The 19,759-nt window shown below is 41.5% G+C and overlaps 3 protein-coding genes across 3 annotated transcripts; all 3 read right to left on the bottom strand.

Annotated features, from left to right (window-relative positions):
• Positions 1-620: 620 nt before the first annotated feature.
• Positions 621-1,568, bottom strand: LOC133021261 (olfactory receptor 1500-like). The gene has a single exon (XM_061088045.1). It carries the CDS (start codon positions 1,566-1,568, stop codon positions 621-623), a length of 948 nt encoding a protein of 315 aa, XP_060944028.1.
• Positions 1,569-3,678: 2,110 nt separating this feature from the next.
• On the bottom strand, positions 3,679-4,626 carry LOC133021260 (olfactory receptor 11A1-like). Its single transcript, XM_061088043.1, has one exon. The coding sequence runs from the start codon at positions 4,624-4,626 to the stop codon at positions 3,679-3,681; it is 948 nt and encodes a 315-aa protein (XP_060944026.1).
• A 9,926-nt stretch (positions 4,627-14,552) lies between these two features.
• LOC133021880 (frizzled-7-A-like) lies at positions 14,553-19,031 on the bottom strand. Its single transcript, XM_061088884.1, has one exon. It carries the CDS (start codon positions 18,565-18,567, stop codon positions 16,864-16,866), a length of 1,704 nt encoding a protein of 567 aa, XP_060944867.1. The 5' UTR covers positions 18,568-19,031; the 3' UTR covers positions 14,553-16,863.
• Between the last annotated feature and the right edge of the window lie 728 nt (positions 19,032-19,759).

Genomic DNA, 19,759 nt, shown 5'->3' with positions numbered 1-19,759 from the left:
TTCCCAGGAAATGTTTAAATTCTATAAGAAAGATGACATGAAGACAGATGTGATACTTAAATGCCGTTGACTTAAACATAACAAAAAAACACATACTGTATGTGTGTGTAACATGTTTTGCTGGGTTCAACGTCCTATTTTTTTTAATTATCAGACATAAATATTCAGTCAACAGATCCTCATGCATGCCCTCAAAGAATTGAACAGGTTTCACCACTCATCTGACTTCAGGCAACACAAGAGCACAGGCTTGTTTCAATATGTAATGTTGTGCCTCCTTCAATAATGTTAGTTTATCAATACATTGTACTAATGTCTGTTAGCTCTTATTGATGCACTATTATTGAACCCAAAAGCAGTTCTACAAAAGGAACATGACTCTTTTATTTCTGTAGGTTTGATAAATGTTCAATATAACTTTGTAAATACTGTACTACTTTGTCATGTAATCAAATTACAAATGGAGAAATATTCACTGACATGCAGGATAGGAGCAGACTTTAAACACCTCATCCTCCACCTCTCACATCTTATTTGTGTGTTAAAGCTTTGACACATTTATTATTTGTTGATGAGTTGTCACAACCATAAATCAACCATAGTCAAATACCTACTGCATGTCAAACCTTCAGTCTCAGTTTAAGTCTTTGACCTGCCGTCATGCACACAGATATGATTCTCTTTCTAATTTTAGTCAGGATCAGCCCATAGATAATAGGGTTGAGTAGAGGGGGGATCATGAGAAACTGTAAGGCCATAAAGTTCTTTAGATTCTGCGGCACAGACGATGATCCATACCTCGAGTACATGACGTCAAAAAGTAAAGCAGCAGTGACATTAAGCAAACACAACAAATGTGGCACACATGTCTGTGTAAACTTCCTCACGCTCTCTTTGGATTTAAAAGTCGACCTCACCACCTGCACATATGAATTTAAGATGAAGACGATATGCCCTAAATAGACAGCAATCACAATCAGTCCGACAATATCGTTTGACGATGTTGAACCGTTAGCAAGTTTGACAATAGCCCAATTCTCACAGTAGAGTTTTTGTATGTGAGAGCCACACAGTCTCAGTGTGGATGACATAGCTACAACCATTGTGTCACAGGAGAGAGGAATGAGCCAAAACACACACACTAACAAAGTAGTCCTCCGCACGGACATATAGTAGTGATACTTCAGTGGCAGACATATGGCCACATATCGGTCATGGGCCATCAGAGCTAAAATAGATAAATCAATTTTGGCAAAGGAGTATACGGCAAAGATCTGCAGAAGGCATCCCGCATACGATATTACCTGAATATCAGCCAGAAGATCATAGGCAAACTTTGGATAAAAGCATGTCGTCCAATAGATCCCATTGAGGCACAAAGTACACAAACAAATATACATGGGTTCATGTAGATTTTGATCCAGTGCTATGATTACAATGAGAGACACATTTACCAGCAGAATAGCAAAATAAGACAATAAAGTGAGAGAGAAAAGTGTTGCTCTGTAGTTGACTGTTGCAATGAAGCCAGACAGTGAGAATACAATGATACCAGCAGGATTGATCATATTGTCCGTCGGTATTCTGTAGGCTCAGTCGCCTTGGTGTTGCACACAAATTTATATTTAATAGGGGACAGCCACTATTCACATGTAGACGTATGGTATGAGAGTTAGAGTCCTGACGTCACATCGAGCTGAGGAAACCTAGTGTCTTAATGAGCATTTCTTTAATCATGCTTTCTAATAAAAAAGCCTTTTTGTCAAGTTTATTTCCCATTTTTCACACAAATTGACAGCTGCAGTTTTACAGTTTGTGATTTAACAGAGTATATCAAAATACAAAAAACATGAGTGGTTATTAAAACGCATCCGTGTGGCAGGGCTGGGACTGGAGTTTTCATAATTTGGTTTCTTCCATGTCCATAATATTCAATACCCCTCTCTGGTTGAGGAATTGTGGCTATGCAAAGGGAGCAAGCGGTGGGGAGGAGACGGCAGTACGAGGCCCTCCAGGCACCGGCGTAGCAGCGGACTCAGCTGCTGGAACATCACATGGCCAGGTCAGGGTCTGTGTCCCATCTGCCTCCTCCATCCTCCTTCATCGCCATCTTCCTCCACGATACGATGCTGGCGGGAGAAGCCCAGGAGTTGCTTGGGGGGACTGAGGTTACGTCGACAGAGTGGGCTTCCAGGAATTTACTGAACATTATCAAAATACAATAAACTTTGAAATGGTTTTATTGTTTTTAATTCCAGTTTTGGTCAGTAAGAAAGATACTGACTCCAGGTTCTGTAAGTATCGACTATTAATAACTTCATGTACTCTATGTGAGTCCTTGAAAACCAACAACCACAGGGTTTCCTATGAGTGAAGACATTTGATAGCTTTTAGCATAAACTAGTAAATTCTATGTAAAGTGAAAATAACAACAGTTAAAAATAAATTGCAAAATATTGTGTTTAGCATGTCGTCCCATGTGGTGAGTGTACAATGACTATTGGATCATCATTAGTGAGCTGTAGCCAGCCCTGCTCCCTGAGGCCTTTTGGTTTTTCACTGACAGACACCAGGGTCATCACAGTAATGAAACCCACAACATGAGCCTTGTCCACATTGGACCTCTGAAGGTATAGAAAATATGCAAGTCAGTATGGAGAATTGTAATTAGGATACATTTTATTATTGTGATTACAGAAATACACAAACACAAGCACAAATGTTCGCTTAGGTCATTTTGGGGGAAATAACAAAGACATACATAAAATTGTTAGACTTATCCTATTCCCAACAAAAATAACATAACCTAATCAAATTGTCTGTATTAGGGACATTTAGAGTTGCATTGGAGATAGCAGTTGCTGAGAATATGATAGAAGACAGTGAACTATGAAACACTGAATTGTGGAGTTTGACCGTTGAACTTGAGAAAATTATAAAAAACGAGTCCACAGCGTCGGCTCAATTGTAAGATACCACATTTTGCCATCCGGCGATGTCTTCATCCTGCAAATACATCTTCCCTGGAAATGTTTAAATTCTATAAGAAAGATGACATGAAGACAGATCTGATACTTTAATGCCATTGACTTAAACATAACAAAAAAACACATACTGTATGTGTGTGTAACATGTTTTGCTGGGTTCATCGTCCTATTTTTTTTAAATATCAGACATAAATATTCAGTCAACAGATCCTCATTCATGTCCTCAAAGAATTGAACAGGTTCCACCACTGATCTGTCTTCAGGCAACACAAGAGCACAGGCTTGTTTCAATATGTAATGTTGGGACTCCTTCAATAATGTTAGTTTATCAATACATTGTACTAATGTCTGTTAGTTCTTATTGATGCACTATAATTGAACCAAAAAGCAGTTTCTACAAAAGGAACATGACTCTTTTATTTCTGTAGGTTTGTATTTATCTTTGTAAATACTGTACTACTTTGCCATGTAATCAAATTACAAATGGAGAAATATTCTCTGACATGCAGGATAGGAGCAGACTTTTAACACCTCATCCTCCACCTCTCACATCTTATTTGTATTTTAAAGCTTTGACACATAAACACAAATAAAAAAAAACAATGACTATAATGATGAATTCAAATGTATTATTATTTGTTGATGAGTTGTCACAACCACAAATCAACTATAGTCAAATACCTACTGCATATCAAATCTTCAGTCTCAGTTTAAGTCTTTGACCTGCCGTCATGCACACAGATATGATTCTCTTTCTAACTTTAGTCAGGATCAGCCCATAGATAATAGGGTTAAGCAGAGGGGGGATCATGAGAAACTGTAAGGCCATAAAGTTCTTTAGACTCTGCGGCACAGACGATGATCCATACCTCGAGTACATGACGTCAAAAAGTAAAGCAGCGGTGACATTAAGCAAACACAACAAATGTGGCACACATGTCTGTGTAAACTTCCTCGCGCTCTCTTTAGATTTAAAAGTCGACCTCACCACCTGCAGATATGAATTTAAGATGAAGACGATGTGCCCGCAATAGACAGCAATCACAATCAGTCCGACAATATCGTTCGACGATGTTGAACCGCAAGCAAGTTTGACAATAGCCCAATTCTCACAGTAGAGTTTTTGTATGTGAGAGCCACACAGTCTCAGTGTGGATGCCATAGCTACAACCATTGTGTCACAGGAGAGAGGAATGAGCCAGGACACACACACTAACAAAGTAGTCCTCCGCAGGGACATATAGTAGTGATACTTCAGTGGCAGACATATGGCCACATATCGGTCATAGGCCATCAGAGCTAAAATAGATAAATCAATTTTGGCAAAGGAGTATACGGCAAAGATCTGCAGAAGGCATCCCGCATACGATATCACCTGAATATCAACCAGAAGATCATAGGCAAACTTTGGATAAAAGCATGTTGTCCCATAGATCCCATTGAGGCACAAAGTACACAAACAAATATACATGGGTTCATGTAGATTTTGATCCAGTGCTATGATTACAATGAGAGACACATTTACCAGCAGAATAGCAAAATAAGACAATAAAGTGAGAAAGAAAAGTGTAGCTCTGTAGTTGACTGTTGCATTATAGCCAGACAGTGAAAATACAACGATACCAGCAGGATTGATCATATTGTCCGTCAGTATTCTGTATGTTCAGTCGCCTTGGTGTTGCACACAAATTTATATTTCATAGGGGACAGCCCCTATTCACATGTAGACGTATGGTAGAGAGTCCTGACGTCACATCGAGCTGAGGAAACCTAGTGTCTTAATGAGCATTTCTTTCATCATGCTTTCTAAAAAAAAAGCCTTTTTGTCAAGCTTATTTCCCATTTTTCACACAAATTGACAGCTGCAGTTTTACAGTTTGTGATTTTAAGAGAGTTTATCAAAATACAACAAACATGAGTGGTTATTCAAACGCACCAGTGTGGCAGGGCTGGGACTGGAGTTCTCATAATTTGGTTTCTTCCATGTCCATAATATTCAACACCCCTCTCTTCCAAGTGATATTTTGAACCTTTTAATTGGCACATAAAAATGAAGAAAAAAGCGGAGCACATGAAGACAAGCTACCGCTGAGGCTGATGAGTATGTCATTCAGTTTAAAGATTTAACTGATGCATCACAGCAGGAAGATCATCAGTTCAAATCTCAGCTTGGTCAGGTCTGTGAGGGTTTCCCCCGGGTCCTCCGGCTTCCTCAGTCCAAACACATGAAGAGTGGGGTGCCACTGCAGGTTGATTGGAGACTCTAAATTGTCTGTTAATCTGAATGAGAGGTTAAGTGGTTGTTTGTCCTTGTGTCGATAAGGAAAACACATTCACAGTTGTTGCATTGATCATTGTTAAACTATATAAACTGTGGGCATGTACCAGGGAGCGTCACTTAGCACCGCGGAGTCTAGTTGATCAATTGCTCTCCCTGGATATAAAGGATGCAGGAGAGGACACACCACTGGAGCCAAGGTTATATACTGGCCAATTTATGTTTGTTTAAAGGAGTCATATTATGCCCAATTTACCGCAGTTGATATGGTTCATTGGGGTCTTAATAAATTGTCTGAAACATATTTTGGTCAAAATACAACAAGGATCATTTAAAACAGCACCCTTTTTACCCTGTCTAAAGCAGCCCTCCTCAGATTTACCTGTTTTGAGTGTGTTAGCTCGCGAGCTAACCGGGCCGGTGGAGCCGGGCCGTGAAGCGAGACTATGACGTCGGCTCGGGTCGTAATCGCATTCGACGCCATCTAGCGTATCGTTTCTGACATAGAGGAACCACAACAAATCGCAGGAGTTGTTTTTTTCCAAAGTTTGATACCAAAATTAACGTGTAGAAGAACTACAAAAGTGGAATTTTCATAATATGTCCCCTTTAATTAAATTTATGTTTGCTCTTGTGTTAATCAATAAAATATGCAAAAAACAAAAAACTTTCCACAGTGGCACCCAACATGAGGCCCAACATAGCCGCCAAATTAATCTAAACTCACAGCAGCTCAAGTCAGTGGGCTTATAGGTACGTCGCCAGCCCCTGTTTCTTGCCCTTTGTCGATGGTGATGTCAACACAAACCTCTGTCCCTGTTCCCGTGTTGGCGATGAGGCAGGGTAAATTGGCAGAGATGAGTCTAGGAGGCCAATTACTCCTCCTGGATACAAAGGCAGCAGGAGAACTTGAGTGCACTAGACTTAGGATCTTTCCATTAATTTTGTCTCAATGATAATGATAATAAGTGTAATGAATAATGTATGATTCAGGTAAAAGGCATCATAGTCAGACACTTTTAGGGCCCTTGGTGAAATTGAAATAATATTGAAGCCAGTCAGACGTTGAATTTGAGATATCGACATAATATTGCTGTTGTGTTTCTGCATAGCAGGTTTAAACTCGTAAACCTGGATGCAGATACAACTGGACCTTTTAAGAGCAGCTTGACATGGTAGAAAGTGCATTTCCTCCATAAAATGTGCCAAATCAATAGAGTTTGTTATATGACAAAGTGCAGATAGTCACCAGAAAATGCCAAAATCCACTGTTGTATGCTGAGCTGGTGCCAGAAGGTGACACTGACAACTTTTACTCTTAGTTCACCAGACAGTAAACTAATATAGTTAAGTGAACTGCCCATGAACTGACAGAATATACAATAAAGCTAAGATTAGAATTGGTGAAATTCCTCTATAATGGACTGTTTTCTCAGATAAGATAAGCACTGTCACAAGAGTTTTGCTGTCAATTAAAAAAGTAGTAGCTTTGTCTTGAGTTCAGTGAGCATTTTGAGGAAATTTGGGGGCCCCAGGCAAAAGGATCCTGGGGGGCCCGATATCAAACCTACCTAACTTCTAAAAGCTTTTGGCAGAAAGTGAGTGGACTGGGGCCTCATTGGTTTTTGACCTTGTCGTTGCAGCTTCCTGTACATAGATCATAGGATTGAAGGTGTTTCTCACTAAATTAATGTTGCTGTAGATCAACTGTTTCTAGGGCGCCTGAGGCAAATGCCTGCGCTGTCTACCCTGTTGCAATGTTCAGGTTATTTCATTTCTAGCCTGTGGTTTTTTAACATGAATTATTTTAATTTCTAAATACCAGATATCCAAACACAGAAAACAAAGGTACTTTTTTTGTCTGGGCCTTTGTTTCCAGTCTCTAACACCAGTGACCATCTCTCAGTGTAAAGTGTGTTTGTATGCAGTTGCATCTGCATGGAGACCACTGGTCTCAGGCCATAAATTGATGTCAAGGGAATTAAAAGGTCCAGTGGACTAATGACCCTGCGGCCTAATCATCATGTTTACTCTGTACTTGCATCAAGATTGATGTGAGTTACATCAGCTGGTATTTCATCAATAACACAGTAGTCTCATGTGTGTGGACGGAGCACATCAGGCCCTCTGAGGGGAAATGTGTTGGTTGATGCACCTTAGTCTCTCCGGCCATTGTTTATCCAAAAGAAAAAACTTTTAATGAGTTTGTGTGCCACTTAGACACTGGACGGGTCAAAGACATATGTCGCACAGTGATACCTAAAATGCATTATGCTATTGTTTACACTTTAATCATGGGAAAGTTTGTATCATGTTTTTCAGACTATGTCTCAAATTCCTTCATGCATGAATCCAACAAATCAGCCATCATGATTAGTCACAATGCTTTGTATGTTTTTACATCTTTGAACAGCAAAGGATGATAAAGTAACAATGTCTTAAAGGGATAGTTCACCCAATAATTAAAATTCACTCATTATCTACTCATCACTATGCTGATTGGAGGGGGGGGGGGGGGGGTACACAAAACACTTTTGGAGTTTCAGGGGTAAACAGCATTGTAGCCAAATCCAAATCCACATACACCTTCTTAAGATGATCACTTTGATAACCCGCTTTCAATCTACATGTTACAGACACAGAGCTTAAAAGACGTGTCGGCCATTGAATGTTTAACAGAACACGGTAGCACATTGTGTAAATGTAACATCATACAAGGTGTTATGTGATTGGTCCTCTGGTGTTACAGTGATGCAGTGTTTGACGTATTGGGGAAATTGTTTACAGTTAGTATAGGCCTGACTCAGTTATTTCTCCAATGAATATGGTTCACTCTCAACAACGGCTTTCTATTTACCACTCTTCCATAAAGGCCAGATTTGGGAAGTACACGACTAATAGTTGTCCTGACAGATTCTCCTTGCGATTGTGCCATATTTTTCCCATTTTCTGATGATTGATTTCATGGTGTTGAGATGGTCTGTGAGATGTTCAAAGCTTGGGATATGTTTTTAAAACCTAACCCTGCTTCATACTTCTCCACAACTTTATCCCTGACCTGTTTGGTGAGCTCCTTGGTCTTCATGATGCTGTTTGTTCAGTAATGATCTCTAACAAACTCTGAGGGCTTCACAGAACAGGTGCATTTATACTGAGATTAAATTGCAGACAGGTGGACCCTATTTTCTAATTATGTGACTTGGAAATGTGACTTGTGAAGGCAATTGGTCGCATCAGATCTTGTTAGGGGTTTCACAGTAAAGGGGGTGAATACATATGCACTCAACACTTTTCAGATTTTTATTTGTAAATAATTTTGAAATCCATGTAATATTTCCCCCCACTTCCAGATGGACTATTTTGTGTTGGTTCATTACATAAAAATCACAATTAAATAACTTTTTATGTGTTGCTCTACCATGACAAAATGTAGAAAAGTCCAAGAGGGGTGAATACTTATGAAAGGCACTGTAACACACTAATATATGCTGAGCTCAGTTAAGGCCTCTTAAACTCTTTAGTATTCAGATTATCTATTTTTATTTGTTGCATTTCTTTTTGTCTTTCTTTGCTACTTTCCTGCACTTTCACCACATCATCTTCTACCTTTCAACCCTAGTTCTTCTCACGATTTTATTAATCAGGTCAAGCAGGATTTGGCTACAATGTCCACTGCTGAAAACAGATTGGTGGATTGAATTAACAGTTTTTATATACAGTGTTTTCTCTGACCTTACAGTACAAATACCACAGGATACAGCAGTCAAAGAACCATGTACAGTTGGTTTTTGCAAACAATTTTAGACGGTAGCGATTTTAACCCTGATCGAGAATGCAGCTCTCCTGGGACATCCTGTAGGCCTGATAGTCTAGGACACACACACACACACAGGCCTCATCACATTAACCAAAAATACTTACATCCCTCTGCATCTTTGACCATTTACAACCTCCTCACAACATCGTCTAACTCTCTTACTTTGAACACTTTCCCTCCCATGTACTCTCCCCTTCCTGTCACCATAGTTTCATTATGATTTAACTTCCATTGAGAAGCTTACAAGTCCCATCTTGTTCTAGTTTACCAAAGCAAATTTAAATATGTTTTGTTAAATGTTTCTTTTGCTTCCTTCTTTGTGAGATAAGACAAAACAGGAGTTAGGTAGATACACTCGATAGGATTGACATGGGGAGTTTTCTATATACCTGACCAGCTCTTTCCAGAAATGCAATCATATTTAGTGAAATCTGTGATATGCATTTGCAAAAAGAGGAGTTCAGTAGGAAAAGAAGCAGCTGCTACCCTTTCTCTGCTCTGGCAACCTCAAAAATGTGTCAATCTATTACTACTTACCACTTCTACTACTACTACTTCTACTACTACTAATACAAATAATAATAATAATAATAATAATAATAATAATAATAATAATAATAATAATACTGTTTTACATTTTTTTTTACTTCTGTCTTGCCAGTCTATTGGTACACCCTTAATTTTCAAACACATACCTATTCTGCTGTTAATACACATACAAAACATGTGGACAAAGTGAGGACACACAAAAATAAAAAAGAATCAAAAGAAACTCCAAATGAACTTCCGCTTACAGAACTGTTACTTATCTATAAACTAACTGGATAAAGAGCATGTTTCTCTCCCGTAGGCTTTCTCCTGATATAACCAATTTTATATGTAAACGTCAACTCAATCTTCACCCATCATCCATATTTACAAAATCACATCTATTTTTACATTTCACAATCAAAGGAACTGTAAAAACTGTAATGAAACCAATTTTCTACATCATTTATTCAGCATGTTTATCTGCTTTTATTCCTCTAAATAAACGTATCATCCAGTTTCCACTGACAAATGTAAAAAAAACCTGATCTCATCTGGGCACATGGAGAGCTTTACTTTTTTCATTGATTATAGATGTAAAACACATGTCTTTATACTATATTCAGTTTCTATGTGTGTGGCCAACAGTCATAGGTCAGAAAAGGGGCGTTAAAAGCAAATGACCAGATCATTGTATACATTTCTAGTTGTGGCCACCGGAGGTCAGGTTTCTTCCATGTGTTCAAATACTGCAAATGCAGTGATGCAGTGATCAGAACTTTATGTTCAACTGAAATGTGACATCCTCTTTTCAACCAGTTAGAATACACAGTACACAGATTTCTGGCATACAGTTGAATCTATTGGGTCAGTGCAAAAATGACATTTTTTGCAGTTGTTAGTGATAGTTGTAAACTTTTGATTTGATGTACTACATAAAAATACTTAATTTTACTGTCTTGGGTGAGGCATTTTATTAGGGGCCTATGTCACTTTCTTGATACATAAATATTATGTGTATTTTTTCTCTCCACAGTCGCCATAGTGCTTGCTCATTGTGGGAACTTTTTGGTCGCTCTAGGAATTTAATGTCTTGACCTTATTGTGTTATAAATTGGACTGAACTAAATACATTTTATTAAATTAATAACCATGGATTTGTGTAAAGCAATTCGTCACCTTGATTAGATAAATTCTATACAAATAGAGTTATTATTATTATTATTTAATTATATAAATAACACAATGGGGCAAACACTCAGTTGCCTATTCACAAAACGTGATCTGCTGTTTTTAAACAGTATATTCAATGAATGAAAAAAACTGTAAAGTTTATGTCACAGCGTAAAGTTAACTTTGTCTCATAAGCTGAAGTCCAGCAGACCACTACATGTAGTAGCACATGGAGGTCAAGATAAGGATCATTTAAGTATTAAAGAAACATCACATTTCTCCAAATGCAGAGTAGAAAAGATGGGATTCGTCTTCTTGCAGGCACCTACTTATCTCCACCAGAAGATGGCGCTATGGGATTTCTTATTTCATACAAAACTGGATCAGACAGGAATGGCTTCAGGGCAGCATTATTACAGTTTTTCTCAATTGGTTTGGCTCATTTCACGAAACAGAAATGACATTCTCAAAACTACACGTGCAAACCTCCAAACCACTGGGCACTTGTTCACAACAGATTGGAATATCTCATTCCTTTAATCAAATTGCAATTGTATTAGCACAGCCTTGCACATGACAAGCACAATTTTCATATGATTTAGGACACCTTGCAAATGGTTAGGTACAATTGCCTTCAGTTAGCCCAATTACCAACTTAACATATCTTGCTGGTCTAAACTGAATGTTGCTTCTCAGTCAAGTGGTTGTTCTCTGCAGAACATTTCCTTGTTTACATCATCACCTGCACAATAGTTCACTCCACTGTCAAAATCTTTCAGGGACATAATACCATGAAAAACATCATGGTATATACTGTAATATGGATCTGTTGGATCATCGGCTTAATTTCCAGGTGCAACTTGAACTTTAACTAATCAGGGGGGAGTTTCACACATCCGATCAGTTATCACACAGTAAGTTTAGTTAGCTGACAGGTGCTATCCAGGAGTATAAATGCTTCCATCAAATATCTAGAGCTTGACCAAGTTCAGTACAATTCATGAACATGGAAGCACCTGGCCAGGGAAACGACCAAGGGCAACTGCCTGCTTGAGAAAGAGGAGGAAGAAGAAGAGGAAGAGGAGCAAGGGTGTGTGGTGGTGGAGAAGGGGGAAGAGGCAGAGGAGGACGAAGACAACAATTTGTGCCAGATGAAATTCGGGCTACACTTGTGGACCATGTGGTCAACCATGGCCTCACAATGGCAGAGGCAGGTCATCAAGTTCAGCCTAATGTGCCACGCTCTACAGTGTCCTCTATCATCCAAACATTCTGCAGGGAAAACAGGTATGTGGTCAGTCAACTATGGAATTATTGATGGTAGAGTTAACTGTAGTATTCAAATTTATTGAACTAAAGTCAAAGTAAACAACTAAATACAAATGGTAATAGTGTCTATTCCCACACATTTTTCATTGTGTGGGACAATGTAAGCTTCCACTGTGGCCTGCTCATCAGGGCGTGGTTCACTGCCCATCCAAGAATGCTGATGGTGCTCTTATCACCTTACTCCCCATTCCTCAATCCTATCGAGGAGTTTTTTATCTGCATGGAGGTGGAGGGTCTATGAGCATCGGGCTCAAAACCAGAGGTCCCTTATCCAGGCAATGGATGCTGCTTGTGGTGATGTCACAGCAGAGCAGTGTCAGGGATGGTTGCGGCATGCACGCCGATTCTTCCCCCGTTGCATAGCAAGGGAGAACATCAGATGTGATGTTGATGAAAATCTGTGGACAGACAGACATGAGCGTGAGGATGAGCAGGAGAGTGAGGATGAAAACTAGTGAAACTCCAGCTTTACTTTAGTTTCTTACTGTATGTGTTGTTAGTGTAGGCTATACCTAATTTTAGTTTTGATGTGCTTATTGTTTGACAGTATATTGTGCTGTACACATTTTCTGTTACTGTTACCACGATGTATGGCAATTACTGTAACAATTTCCATGGCAGTATGAGTGCAATAAAGTATTTTATGTGAAACCTTGAATTAATCTTTTTTCTGTTTACACATAGTATTCTGGAAAGAAAACATCTACTGTAACCATTCAGGGTCAAAGGACTGAGCCAAGATTGAAATGTGCACATGAGGGATATTTCTATGGTCCACTGCCATACTGACAAAACATCTAAACATTTTGACCTGTAGTGTTTAAACAATGCCAAAGGGACTTTTCATTTTGGGCGCACTGACTGTTTGTATGAGAAAAGGATTGAGTTTTGACTAATGAGTTGTCTGTTTTGGGAGAGATATGACCTTTTGCAGGTGTGTCATGGAGTTTGGCTGAACCATCTAGGTTATTTTGGCAAATGTATTTAAAGCTTTGAGAATGTCCTTTTTTCCCCGAGAGATGAGCCACAGCAATCGAGAACGAAATTTTCATTTTGGGGGCACTGACTTTTTATATTAGAAAATTATTTGGTTTTGAAGCATGAGTTAACTGTTTTGGGTGAGATATGACCTTTTGAAGGTGATCCATGTAGTTGTGCTGAACCATATAGGCTATTTTGCCAATTGCACTTAGTCCTCTGAGAATGTCATTTCTGTTTCGTGAAATGAGCCAAAGCAACCGAGAAAAACTGTAATTAACACAGGCAATTAGCATGAAGGGTAATTAGTATTATGGATCTTCAGGTGTTCACTGGTATTATGTGTAATGTCTATCTTTTTATGCCCCTTAGCAGTTTAACACACGTGGTTCTGCACCAGTGTTTTTTCTGCTTTTGTACAATTAATTAGCAGGAAAGTTGGGTTCTCAGGCCTCTTCACCATAAAAGGTTCAGTGTGTAAGATTTTGGTGAAAGGGATCTATTGGCAGAAATTAAATATGACATATCCTACTGATGCTTCAAGTGTGTTTCATCTCAATTGTATGAATTGTTGTTTTCTTTACCCCCAGAATGAGCTCTTTGTATTACATACTTTATATTTACCGGAAGCAGGTCCTCTCTACAGAAGCCGCCATGTTTTTACAGTAGCCCAGACTGGACAAACTTAACACCTTTTGAGTTTGTATGAAAACTAAAGGCCACCACAGGTTCTCTTTCATGTTTGGAAGGAGAGGGGGAGGTGAGAGGTATTCAGCTGCAACATGCAACTCCACCACTAGATGTCACTTAATCTTAGACACTGAACCTTTGAGAGAGATTTATCTTCTTTTTGTGTGCTTGTGTGTGTCTGTCTGTAGAGGGCGCTGTAGGATCACAAACTAATCCAGTATGTTCAGACACTTCAGGATTTATTTTCTTAATAAACTTGGGGGGGGGGAGGGGGGGCTGTTGGCAGAAAGTTGTGTTGCTCTGAGTTGAGGCAATTTTGGCCAACACTACAGCAAGGCTCTGCTCTCAGCTACCTATATTATGTTTTTCATGTTTTCCTATATTACCTTGTTGCTGTGTGCTAAAAGCAGTAATGCTATGCATGTTGTTGTGTAAGGGAAACAACACATATCCTGGTGTAATTTTGATACTGATTACATTTCTAGGAAGAGCTATGTGGTTCAAACAGCGACCACATTCCCTGCTTCACTGCCTCACAAGCTTTCCTGTGTCGTTGCTAATGTATTCAGATCATAATTTCTGACTATGCATGAAAGTATTTACGCTGACATGCCTTAACGTTTAGGTGGTTAGAGAAAGAAATAAAGGGCCAGCTCAGCTAAGGTGTTCAGACAAACCTTGCAGGGCAATGTTAGGTGAAATGCGAAGGTGAATCACTGCTTGTGTGCTGCCACATCCATTTAAAAACAAATACCAGGCATGTGCTGACAAATTACAAACCTTATCGCTTTTATTCAAACTGTACACGTACAACAGGCTTATCTCGATAAAAAACAAGTAAAAAAGACAAAAAAACATGAGTATCCCCATAAATACAATATGCCTTTACAAAAACAGTCTGCGTTTACTTGGTAGGTTGCATATGTTCTGATAAAAATACACACAAACACACTCATATTCCTTCTGAAAACTAGCACAACACAAACAGGTCAGTCTGGTATCATTGACAATGGAAGTTCTCAGCGCACACAATGTGTTTGCCTTCTTAGGTAGAAGCATGACGGAGGACAGACAGATCCTACATGCTAATTTTAACCAGGGTTTGAGGTATGTAAGTACATTCACATGGGAAAGACTGCTTTAACAGTATGATGATTGGTACATAGTGTGTTTCTGGTGTTAGTATGTGTGGATATGAGACACAGCTTTAGAGATTAAAAATTAGTAGAGTACAAAGTCTATAAGGAACAAACTGTTGCAGGATCTCTGCACCATTTACATCTGTGTGATGCATGTAGAGAAAATGTGACGTACATCGAGAATCAAAAGCTTCTGGAAATCATATACTGTTTTACAGCCGACAGCCTGGACTTAAAAACACATTTATTCTGCTCGGGTTTCAAAACACAGCTTCCTTCTGATTTTATGATTCCGTTCAAATGTGCTGCGTTCAACAATGGAGAACTTTTTCTACTGGAGTTTCCATTGAAATTTCCAACGCTACTCAGGTTACAGAAAATGAATGAACGACGTTCAATCCTGACCTACAACTCTGGGTTGTGCTATTTCAATGGTAAAGGCATTTAGTGGAGAGAATTCCTGCTCTTCTATCAAAAGCTTTACAGTAACTTTAGAAATAGTTTTGGCATTAGCTTGTTAACTAATTGACATGGCGTGAACGTTCAGTTTTCACCAATAAAATAAATCAGGTCAGTTGTAACAATCAACCTCCGCTGCGTAGTCTGTCACCACTGTGCTTTCTGCAAACACAAAATACCCCCACACAGGACTGGGTTTGACACGGAGAGAAAATACATGAGTGCATGTGTGCCGACACTAAAATAATGATTCATTAAAAAAAGTCTGTTTGTGAAAACCATTCAACACTTCGGAGTGAAATAACATTAAAATAAGGCGAATTCAGTAACAGTGGGCCGAAATGCAGGTGTGACTGTGTACAGTCATCTTTATCCAGGATAAAATAACATGGAAAATGCGCAGCAAACCGTTTTAACTCTGAAGGATTATAACTGGATCCTTGAAACGGTGCTTTGGATGCCTCAAGAGCTTAAAAAGCCTTTTTGATGGGAGACCACACACAGAGACAAACAATGAGCTGTTGTGTCTCCATTACAGAGAGTGGAAGCCTGTGCTTGTGTGTTTGTGTGCGCACATGTGTGGTCTCTTAATATTCGGGTCATCCTGCGGTGGATCAGTCATTTGTAACACTTGTAACCTTTAGCTGTGCAAACCAATACATAACTTCATTCAGCTTCAGATTGAACATTCAATACACGAGCAAATATTCAGTCTGAAAATTGACAAATAAAAAAAGTAGAAAATGGAGGAAAAAAGGAGTTTGGATCTCTGGGCAACCATTTGGCACAAGACGGGTCGATGCATTATTCCTCAGATTAAAAAACCGGTCAGATTGTACTCTGCAATATTTAACAGTATTAAAGCATTTCAGTCCTTAGCTAACAGCAGAGTAGGCTACTTAATAATCGACATGGTGTGGTCCCAGCTCCCCTGATGAATGAAGTCACAGTCAGAGAGTGTGTGGCTGCTGTAGGGATCAAACCCACTGTGTGACCTTTCTGCTGCAGCATGGACAGACTGCCACACTGCATGACCCATCAGTCTTTTCCTTTACGCTCACCAGAGTAGACAGGAAGTACATTCAAATTGTAATATCAAGGATATAATCAATAATAAGTAAGGGAATTTCATATTAAAAGTAACTTCGCCAGTCTGACTTCACAGTTCAGGGACCGGTACGGCCATTGAAACCAGTTCTATAATCCAAAAAGATGCAAAAGCCAGGAGTGAGGGCTGTCTGATGACGACAATAAAAAAAAAACAGAGAACAAAAATGAAATATATTGAAAATTCATCCAACTTCTACCGAATATCAGAGTTTGTTTGAGTCCAACAACATGAACTGGTGCCAGGACCTGATAACACAGAAATCCGATCGAAAGAAAACATGTCCAAAATAGCTATTTAAAAAAGAAAGCTATTTTTTTTTTATCATGGTGGTTGTTAGATCCATAACTCCCAGGCCCTGTGCCTCTCCATCCTTCCTACACCGTCGTCTCCCCGTGGCTCCCGTTGCTCAGGCGCTTGTAGAACCTCCGCCAGGACTGGAGGGTCTTCCCGGACCAGACCCAGAACCCCGAGGTGATCCCCACTATCATGGTCATCAGGTATTTGATCATGAACACGGTGAAGTCCGGGGTCATGGGGGCGAAGTTGTGGACCGGACAGGGCACGGCGTAGCGCTTGCAGGTCTGCATGTGCCAGGTCCGCTCCCAGTGCTCCCTGAAGGCCTGCTCGTAGAAGTAGCAGGCGATCACGATGGTGGCCGGAACCGTGTAGAGCACGCTGAACACCCCGATCCGCACCATCAGCTTCTCCAGCTTCTCCGTCTTGGTGCCGTCGTGCTTCATGATGGTGCGGATGCGGAACAGGGACACGAAGCCGGCCAGGAGGAAGGACGTGCCGATGAACAGGTAGACGAACAGCGGGGCCAGCACGAAGCCGCGGAGGGCGTCCACGTTGAAGATCCCGACGAAGCACACCCCGGTCAAGACATCGCCGTCCACCTGACCCATGGCCAGGATGGTGATGGTCTTCACGGCCGGGACAGCCCACGCGGCCAGGTGGAAGTACTGGGAGTTGGCTTCGATCGCCTCATGGCCCCACTTCATCCCGGCGGAGAGGAACCACGTCAGGGACAGAATCACCCACCAGATGGAGCTGGCCATGCCAAAGAAGTACAGCACCATGAAGAGGATGGTGCAGCCCTCCTTCTTGGTCCCCTGGGCCACGGTCCTGTAGCCTTCGTCCTCGAACTTATCCACACAGACTACTTTATCCTCTAGGAAGAACCCGGCAGCGTAGGCCACCGCCACCATGAAGTAGCAGCCGGACAGGAAGATGATGGGCCGCTCGGGGTATCGGAACCTCCGCATGTCCACCAGATAAGTGAGCACCGTGAAGAGGGTGCTGACACAGCACAGTATGGACCAGATCCCGACCCACAGCCGGCCGAACTTCACCTCGTCCTCCCGGAAGTACATGATCCCGGATGGCTTGTTGGGCTCGCACGGGGCCCCGCAGTCCTTGACCCCCATGAAGCGGTACCCCAGGTAGGACGGGACCCCCAGCTGCAGCGGGCAGGAGAACTGGTGGTACTGGTTGTACTGGGGCGGGCGTTGGTTCGTTCGGTGCGGGGGGAGGGTCATCGGATCGAGGGCGTTGGGGGAAGAGGACGAGGACGGGCTGCTGGGTTCGGATGTGTTCTGACCCACGCAGATCTCCCCGGCACCGTGGACCGGGAACGCCTCGCAGCGGAGCCGCTCCGGCCACTGGAAGCCGAACTTGTTCATCAGGGCTTCACAGCCCTGGCGGGCCCGCTCGCACAGGGACCGGCACGGGGGGATGGCCTGCTCCAGCACCGTGCACACGGGCGCATACATGGAGCACAGGAAGAACTTGAGATCCGCGGAGCACTGGACCTTCACCAACGGGTAGAACTGGTGCACCTCCAGCCCGGCGTCCTCCTGGTTCGTGTGGCCCAGGAGGTTCGGCATGATGGTCTGGTTGTAGGCGATGTCGGTGCACAGCGGGATGGAGATGGGCTGGCAGAACCCGTGCTCCGGGATGGAGATGCCACTCTCGCTGTTGTGCTGCTGAGCCCCGGTGGGAGGGAGGCAGAGCCCACAGAGCAGCCACATGATCCGCAGCGACACCACGGAGCCAGTGGTGGACCTGGCCGCCGCCATAGTTGAGGAGGAGGAAGGGGGGAGGGAGAGGGGGAAAAAAAACTTTGATCCAAGTAGGGCGACTTGAAAACGGCTGAAAAGCGACGAAAACCTGCAGCAAACGTCCCGACCCGGCTCCCGTAGTCCAGACCCAGCGAGTCCCGGTGTCCCCGCTCGACTTGTGCTCGTGTTTCACGCAGATAGATCCGACTGGAACCTTCGAGGAGTCATGACTTCTCGATGCTCTTTGTAAGTGACTCCGAGCAGTCCACTCTCCCTCAGCCCGGGGGGAAACCGACCTGTAACTCCCGCTTGCTCGACGCCACGCGAACCCGAGTCAGTCCCACTCCTCCGGGGACTTGTCTGCAACTTCCACGCAAACTAGCGACGGATTAAAACGCGATTATTTCCACGGTTTTCCTCGAGTTGACTTCATGCGGTGATCGGTTCACATGCTGGGCTGTTGAAGTCCGGAGACTCGCTCCCTCCACACTCCGCTCGGATTCCACCGGTTTCCAGGCGCCCCCCCTCCGCTGCAATTGGCCAGACCCCCGACAGCACGCAGGGGCGCCTTGAAACCGGGGACACGTCTCATCCAATCGCAGCGTTTGTTTTCCTGCAGGACTCGTTCCTGATTGGCCCTCGCCGCTCATCGCTGGAAAATATGTTACTGTAATTACATTAGAGCAGAAGTTTGACAAACATAATCACTTTTCTGTTTGGTGTTTCAACTCAATTAGCCTGCAGCGTCAATTATGAAGAGCATTTAAATATCACGTGTAACACAAACAAGTCTAGTTACTTCCCCTTATTTCATTAATGCACATCAAAATAAAACAATCACTTAACAGCAGTAGGATAACACCACATTAACACATTTCAGATTATAGCTTTACTTTTGCTTCATTAAAATTGAGGTAAAGTTACATTTTATACTGAAAGTACAGGTGAAGAATTTCCAAATAGTTTGCTTATGAAAGCAATTTAAATTTGATAGATTACACAAAGAAGTGTGTTTAATTTATTCTCTAACATTTATTAAAAGGGAAATAAATAAATATCTCCTTTAAACATTTGCAACTTGTTTGATTATTTCCTAGTTTTCTTTCATAACCTTTTGCTGTGATGTAAACGCAGTCACTTTTTTAAAAACACAACTGATGTAACACATATTTGTTGCAACAAGTCTGCTTGTATTAAATATAAACAACTA

The sequence above is a fragment of the Limanda limanda genome, chromosome 16 (assembly GCF_963576545.1).
Source record: "Limanda limanda chromosome 16, fLimLim1.1, whole genome shotgun sequence".
Taxonomy (NCBI): domain Eukaryota; kingdom Metazoa; phylum Chordata; class Actinopteri; order Pleuronectiformes; family Pleuronectidae; genus Limanda; species Limanda limanda.
Note: the sequence above shows the minus strand (reverse complement) of the source record. Positions and strands in the feature narration are given on the sequence as shown.